The sequence below is a fragment of the Glycine max genome, chromosome 11 (genome assembly GCF_000004515.6).
Source record: "Glycine max cultivar Williams 82 chromosome 11, Glycine_max_v4.0, whole genome shotgun sequence".
Taxonomy (NCBI): Eukaryota; Viridiplantae; Streptophyta; class Magnoliopsida; order Fabales; family Fabaceae; genus Glycine; species Glycine max.
The window spans coordinates 18,260,657-18,268,784 of record NC_038247.2 but is presented as its reverse complement, the minus strand read 5'-3'; the positions used below and the strand labels follow the sequence as shown (position 1 = coordinate 18,268,784).

The window sequence follows — 8,128 nt, the reverse complement described above, 5'->3', positions numbered from 1 at the left end:
TACGATTTCTCTCAACTCACAGATTCCTTAAAGATAAGAGCTCTGATATCAATTTGATGTTTTTTTGTTAATAACAACAGACAAAAGTATTAAAGAATGAAAGAGAGCGTAAAGGAAATTGAGACTGCAAAGACTTATTTTATTCAGATATGAAGCAACGTATTTATAAACATAGAAAAGAAAGTAACTGCTAACAAAGAGATAACATCACTAACAAATCATGCTTAGGGAATAGGACCAAAACTGCTTTATCCTATCAGCCAACATGACTTTTATTTTTCCTAAAAAATAACATAAAATTTGATTTACTATAGTTTGTTAGACAGTTCCAATAGTTACATCTTAACAGATTACACCAATATTGTCGCCGAAGACCTCTAGCAGTCTCTTCCTTGATGATGCCAGTATTGTGTTAAAATCAGTCAAAAGGATTGTAAGTGGTCTCAATATTGTTGATAACATGTTCTCTGGCTTGAATAAAGGGGTTGATATAGTCAAGTTGGACCAATCAAATAGTCTTTTTAATCAAATTGATCAAGTTTTTGTGGCTAGAAATGTTGTGAGGGGTATGAACATAAAGGTCACAAATGCAAAGATGTCTTTGCTTGGTAATGAAACCTCGTGGACCGCTGATTTTAGCAAAGTTTTGCTTTTCCCTAACCTTGTCAAACATGTTGTGTACTCCTTAAGTGCCAATGGCAACACCTTCCCGAATCATGCTCTCAGAAACGTTTGTCACAATCGGGTCGTAATTGAAACGGATGAGGCTGTGAATGCAAATGTTTTTGTCACAGTGGATCAAGGTAATGCAAGTTGAAGAAAGTTATAACTTAGAAGGTGGTGGCCTAAAAAGGATGTTGGATCAAGAAATTCTGATTCAAGAGGGAATTGTGCATAGCCTGGCTGCGAATTTTTTTTTTCTTTTTGGATAGCATTAAATTTATGTATGTAAGCATAATAAAAAGTTTTCAGATTGTATGTTTCAAGTTATTAATTAAATAGATTATACATTAACTGTAAATAAAGGAAATAATATTTTATAGGAAACAATTCTTATTAGTTTGGGTAAAAACACATGGAGCTAGATTGAATAATTTGAAAATACTGGAAAATAGCTTTCATAAGGTATGCATAACACACAAACCACCATCATCGTACGAGACCATCTTCAGATAAACCTGTATATTTGTGTAACATTTAGATTGCATTGTCATGCAATATTTCAAATGGAAAAGATAATTTCTAGGAAGAAAAGCATTAATTCACAATTTTTCGCATTATTAGTAATTGGCATATGCGATCGATGGCAACCGCAATTCAAAATACATTTGTGTGATATATTTAAGCTAGTTATACTGCGCTCTGTTAAGCTTTGTGTGTTTTAAGTGAAATTTATGTTTTTTTAATTAAGTGGTTAAAAATTTGAATTTAGATTAACCATTGGATATAGAATGAATCTTGTAGAGAAGAAAATATTCATCATGTGTCTCCACGGTTCTCGAAAAAGAATAATCATTATGTTAATATCATGCCCAGAACAAAAAAATATTATGCTCTCTTTATTCAAATCATGGTTGTGTTGAATCTGCTTTTCCTTTACTTCCTTCCATTCTTCTCTCGAAACACCACCCGAAGTTCTTAAGTAGAAAAAATAATCTCTCTATAAAAAAAAATTAATACTATATTAGCTTATGTTTGGCTAACACTAGTGAGGCTAAATGTAAGGCTAAACGTAAATTTACTGACGGATCATGGCTCCTTCTTTTGCATTTTTATATTCAACTTCGTCCTTTAATATTTTTTAGGTTTAATTTGATCTTTTAATTTTTTAAATTCATTCAACTTGATCCTTTAATCTAAATGATAAAAAATGTCACTTTGACCATTCAAAATTATCACTAAATGATTTTAAACTATCATAAAATACGTATTTAAAAAAAAAACTATGAATTGATTTAAAAAATTAGAGAACCAAATTAAATAAAAAAGATAAAAAAAAATTGAATCAATTTTAAAATTTGAAAAACTAAATTAGATATTAAATTGAACCTAAATAATAAATTAAAGGACCATAAAATTAATTTAACATTTTTTGCATTTGTTGACAAACAATTTGAACTAAAATCAAACATACACTAAGAATTGTAGTTGAACGAGTTAATTGATCACGTTGAACTTGAACAAATTATCAATTAAAAATTTTGCAAGTAAATAATCACGTTAATAAATAATCATTACAATTACTATATTTGTTTATACTTTTTTTATGATAAAATTGTGTTTTCATTGTTATTTATTTTTTCCCGTTCATATAAAAAATGAAAACACAATTTCTCGTCATGTTTTCATCCTAGGAACAATTTCGGAATACAACAAAAAGACATTCACGTGGATAATACCATTAGCAAATTTAATTTGGTAATATGCTAATAGCAACTCCCGATCATACAGGTGATACTTACATATCATTTACCAATTTACATATGCCATGAGCAAATTTCAAATTCATCCATTTTGTTGACAATGTTCAATGATGTCGGTTGAACCAATCTTCTTTGGTCAGAAAAATAATATAAAAATAAAGCATAATTAGAGTCCCCAAGCGTACATGTTGGGAGGATTTATTATATATTACTAACATTGTCAACATAAAACCTTTGGGTCTCTATTGCTAACACATAACTTTCATTTAATGCTAGGGACCCGTGACCAACTTAATTACGTAATTACTTGTGCTTCTATACTTAACTAATTAAATCAACAAGTAATGTTTTGACACGTTGACTAAGAAGGGCATTCTCATGTATAAATACTACTTCTTTCGATCCAAAATAGTTGCATCTAGAAAAAAAATTATCCTAAAATAAATATTATGTTAATTTTTAATATAGTATTAATTTTTTCTTCTACTAATATATCCCTAATAAATGTGAATTTGGTATTTCAATATAATATTAATATTAGGGTTAGTTTTATACAATTATCATTTTTTATGTATTATAATTTTTCTTATTTTGTATGAAATAATCTATTACAACACTTATTTTATTTTAGAACGAATGAGTAGCAAATTGGCTTAGAAGTTGAAGTGATAATAATAGAATCGGTTACATGTACAATAATGTGATTACACTCAGTCAAATGTTGAAAGGACGCCATAGTAGTTTTATTTATTATTTATATATTTTGTGGGACGCCATAGTAGTTTTATTTATTATTTCTATATTCACTATTTTTATTTTCAACTTTTAAAATTATTAGCTTTTGTTTCTATATTTTATTTTTAAATATCTAAACGTAAACAAAATCTACTTAGTCACTTACTTTGAAATACCATTTATGGTTAGAGACTACTGTATTTTTTAATTGTTGATTCATCATTTGACATTATATTTATAAAATTAAAAAAATAAACCTTAAAATCAATTTTGGAGATCAAAATAAACCACTTATCCACATGTGTTTCTATTAGTTAGTTTCTTTTAGAAGAAGAATAATTAAAAAAAAGGCATGTGAATTTTTATTCCGTACTTTTGTTTATCCTCCAATAAAATTAAGTAAAATGAATAAAAGAAGATTTTAGGAATTATTAATTTAAAAATAATAAATAATATATGTATATACTTTTATTCGAATTAAAATATTTCATAAAAATCAACAAAACATAAATGATATCGGCTTTTGTGTCTTAATCAAATGGCTCAAGGTCTTAAGTATAAAATAAATTATATTAGAAGGAGAATACCCACCTTATGTAAGCTCGAGGTCATTGATGAAGATTAGTGATCACTTCTTTTAACAGAGGCTATTTTGTACAAATAGTATAGTCCAAAAAAATGATTAAATTATTCATTTGGGTTCCTATAATTTCATGATTCTTACATTTTTAATCTTTATAGTTTGAAAATAGTTTTTTTAGTCCTATTTATATTTTAATTTTCTTTTAGTCCCTGTAGTTAAAAATGTTCTTTTTAATCCTCTAGTTTACATTTTAATTCTCTACTCCATGTAATTTAAAAATTATAAGGATTAAAAAAATAAGAATCATGAAACTTTAGGGACTGAAAGATCACTTTTAAAATTACAGGGACTAAAAGAGAATTAAAATGTAAACTATATAGACTAAAAAAATCGCTTTCAAACTATAAAGACTAAAAAAGTAAAAATCATGAAACTATAGGGACCAATTAAGTAATTTAACCAAAAAAAATTCCATAAACTTAACCTATTTTGAATTAATGATATATGTACTCTTACTTTAAATATTTTTCCTTAAGAGCTAAATCCAATAAACCCAATATACTAAAATGAAAAATGTATAAATTCTTCTATATATACTTAAAAAAATGATAGTAGTTGGAACTTAGAAGAATATATTATACATTAATTTCACTCTCAAATTGTTGTTGAGGATTCGTTCATTATTTTAGAGCAACACAAATTGGTACAAAATGGCAACGATCTTGACTAATGAACCACGCAGCATTTTGTCTCTAGAAAACAAATTTCCAAACAGAGAAGAAGAGGCAACAACAAAATGATGAAGGGTCTCTCATTTGTGCTGCTGTTGATCCTTGTGATCATCCACTACAAGGTGGTCAACGCCAACAACAACAACAACTGTGTCACAGAAGATTGCCTCATCGGTGATAATTTTGAATCAGAGTTCTCGTTTGGTTCCCATGTGGCAAGAATGCTCTATGATGTGAGTCAATCTGTGTCTGGCCAAACAGGGAATAGCAACAATGCTGCTGTTAATTGTCCACAAAGCAATGGTTACCGTAGTTGCTTGCCATCCCAAAACGGCGGCGGCCCTAACCAACGTTGTGGAGATTACACCAGGACTTGCTAAGAAAATGTTTCAATCTTAATATAATTTCTTTTCCGGTTTCAATGTTGTCATATGATTGAGATTGTCATAATCTGAAGTTGTGCGCATAATAATTGATGCTTTCGGTTCACACTTTTGTCGTGGTTGTGTTATTGTGTATCATATGTACGCTTATGGTATTAAATGTTGATAAGAATAATATTCCTTGCGAGAAGGAAAAGTTTGAGAAATATATTATTACAAGAAGGTATTTCTGGAATTTTGTTTTCTATACTTAGTAAAATTCCAGCTGTTATTATCAGATATGTATTATATACCTTTTCTTCTCAGATTTACTACCCTTTGCATATTCAACTCTGACAGCAGGAGTCGCAGGAGTCAATTTTGAATACCATTGTGGCATTGTTCCTTCAATTTAAATTTTAACAAATTGGTTTAATTTTTCAGTAATTTTTGCTTGAAGGGTTAATGTTGTTTTTGAGGATTCTTGGTCGGATTTTGCTGCATAACCTGTTGACTTTCGCTTCTAAGTTGTGACAAATTCAAACACCTACTCTCGTATTGAAGTATTTATCTCTTTTTTTATCACACTCTTTTTGAGTTTTTCAACTAACTGAATTTTTTGTATATCCTTCATGAAAAAGATTTATTTATTAAACAGTTTCAAAATAATTAACATACCAATACTAAGCCTGTATGTACAAAATGACATTTTTTTAGAGTGGTCAAAATGACTTGGGCTAACAAAACTATTGGGTTAGGGTTGATCCATGGGTCAAGTTTTAATATCATGACATTTTTTAATACTCAAGTCAAAGTTAATCAAAAATAATTTCGATGTCCGAGATATTCAAAAACAATCTTGGTAGAGTCAACAAAAAATTATCCCGGTTGAGATCGCCAAAATTAGTCTCAATCAAGTTGACCAAATAATGTCTGGTTTGAGGTTAGTCAAAAATAACTTTAGTCAATGTTGACCAAAATAATTCAAGTTCAGGTCGATAAAAAATAATTCAAGTCCATGGTCCATTATGTTCGGTTAACTTTTAAATTTTAAAAAAGGATTGGAAGCATAAATGATTAAAATGAAACTTTTAATGCTTAATATACCAAAGTAAAATAACTATGAAGCATAATATACCAAAAGTGACATTAAGCCATTTTAAAATTTAAAAGATAACATAACATTAACGTTAATTGGAAAAATAACCAAAATTGGAAAAATAACCAAAATGATATGTTTCAAAAACATAAAGGACAAGAATGAAAATTTTAAAAGTTAATGTACTAAAAGTGAAATAATTACGAAACATAATTGATCAATAGTGATGTTAAGCCTAAAATTTATGAAAAAAGTGTAAAAGATAATTAAAAAAAAATCTTTGTACTCTTTAGGTATAAGATGAATCACAATATTATAAGGATATTTTGAAGTGAGATTAGTTTGGTAAGTGAACATAAGTTTGAGTCATAAAATTAGAATCAAACCTGATAATTTCAATCATTTTGTTTGTTGCATGTATCAAAATTGCCTTTCAAATTTTAGCTCCAATTCCATAAAATTGAACCATAATTAGTTTATATCAAACTTAATTTTTAATATATATCCTAAGAACTGTAACTAAGACAAAATTACATTTTAATATTTTATTTTGTATTGTTCATTATATTTACTAAATGAGGGAGGGAAATCGATTGGTGATTGAATTTTGCTGTGGTCATTCAAGACTAAGAAAATTGATGAAATGCCAGTTATTTTGCATTATCAGATCTAAATGATTTAATGGGATCACCAAACTGAGCCTCGATCAAAGACAAAGAAGTCATTGATGTTCTTTGTTGCCTCAGACTTGCATTGCAAGAGGAAAGTCCAAGTGAATCTGCTGTGATCATCTACCAGTGTTAGGAAAAATCTTAGTCCAGTACATTTGGGCTCATCATAAGGACCCCAAAATGTCACAATGCACCGAACAAATGTTAGCAGAAAAATTATTGTTAAAAATGAAAGTCAATTGATGTTGTCAGGCTAAAGGACAACATATTGAACAAGGAGCATAGGAAAATTCAGAACAAGTAAAATTCTATTCTCTGTTCAGTATATCAAAACATTTTCATATGACAGATGCCCAAGTCATCTTGAATGCCAAGTACAATGAGAAATCTAATTACAAACAGAATTAAAATGGTGTTTTAAAGAAACAAATGATGGGGTTTGTGAAGTTTGGAGGAGGTAGATATTATTCTTGAGTTCACTCTTGACAATCATCTTCAAAGACTTGTCCCAAATATAAAAGAGACCAGCAGAAAATAATACAACTGTGTAAATGAAAGCATACGAGTTCAACAAGGATCTTAAAGAAAAAAGATTGGAATGAAAGGAGGAAATGTAAAGGACACCATGTAACACTAATTTTGGTGAAATTTGAATAGTGTCAATTCTTAGAACTGGAACCTATCATTTGGTTAATTTTTGTTTAACGTATAAAAAATTATCAGAAATTTATAATAATTCACGTATATTGCTTAACCAATTAAGCTATAAAATTAATTTTTTTTATTTTTAATAAATTTCAATCAATAATAAAAATTTAAAGAGTGTGTTTAAGAAAATATATCAGAGAAAATGTTGATAACCCATGAATGTAAGGAAAAAACAAGAATAAAAGAATCAATTGATTAGTTTGAATAAAGTATCATTAGATTTCAAATCATAGAACCTAAGATCCAAGCTAGAATTGTCGTATTTCATTGATTAGGTTCAATTTGAACCTGAATACACAAACTATAGTAAACTAGTTTGCTTCAATTTATTGAATTCTTGCATTCATCCAATCCTATGAACCCCTTCTTATCCAGTTATCTGTCCCACTCATTGCTTTTGACTCGGCTTGGGATACATTGGAAATTACTTATAAGGATTATTGACATGTACCGGATAAAATTTGAAACGATATATTATTAAGAAGTTTCAAAATTTAATCAATTGTTCAATTAAATTTAACACCCTCAAAGCCTGCATATGATTTGAGCTACTAAAAGCAATTTATCAAAGCTAAATTAATTAAATGGTTTTCTGTACATTAATTTTCTCCTATTATTATATCTTGAGATTGGTGACTAGTTAAGTTTGTTACCTTATTTGAACTATATTTCCCAATAAAACATTCTCATAAGAAAGGGTTGGTGTTTGGATTTTCATGAAGGTGCGAACGGTTTAACCCTACTCATTCTCAGAAATCTTTTAAATACACCAAATTTGGAACAGAGGACGATAACATATTTTAACACACTAGAGAA

At 28.5% G+C, this 8,128-nt stretch overlaps 1 protein-coding gene across 1 annotated transcript; it reads left to right on the top strand.

Annotated features, from left to right (window-relative positions):
- Nucleotides 1-4,477: 4,477 nt before the first annotated feature.
- Nucleotides 4,478-5,160, top strand: LOC100527605 (uncharacterized). The gene has a single exon (NM_001251660.3). The coding sequence runs from the start codon at nt 4,538-4,540 to the stop codon at nt 4,850-4,852; it is 315 nt and encodes a 104-aa protein (NP_001238589.2). The 5' UTR covers nt 4,478-4,537; the 3' UTR covers nt 4,853-5,160.
- The last annotated feature ends 2,968 nt before the right edge of the window (nt 5,161-8,128 follow it).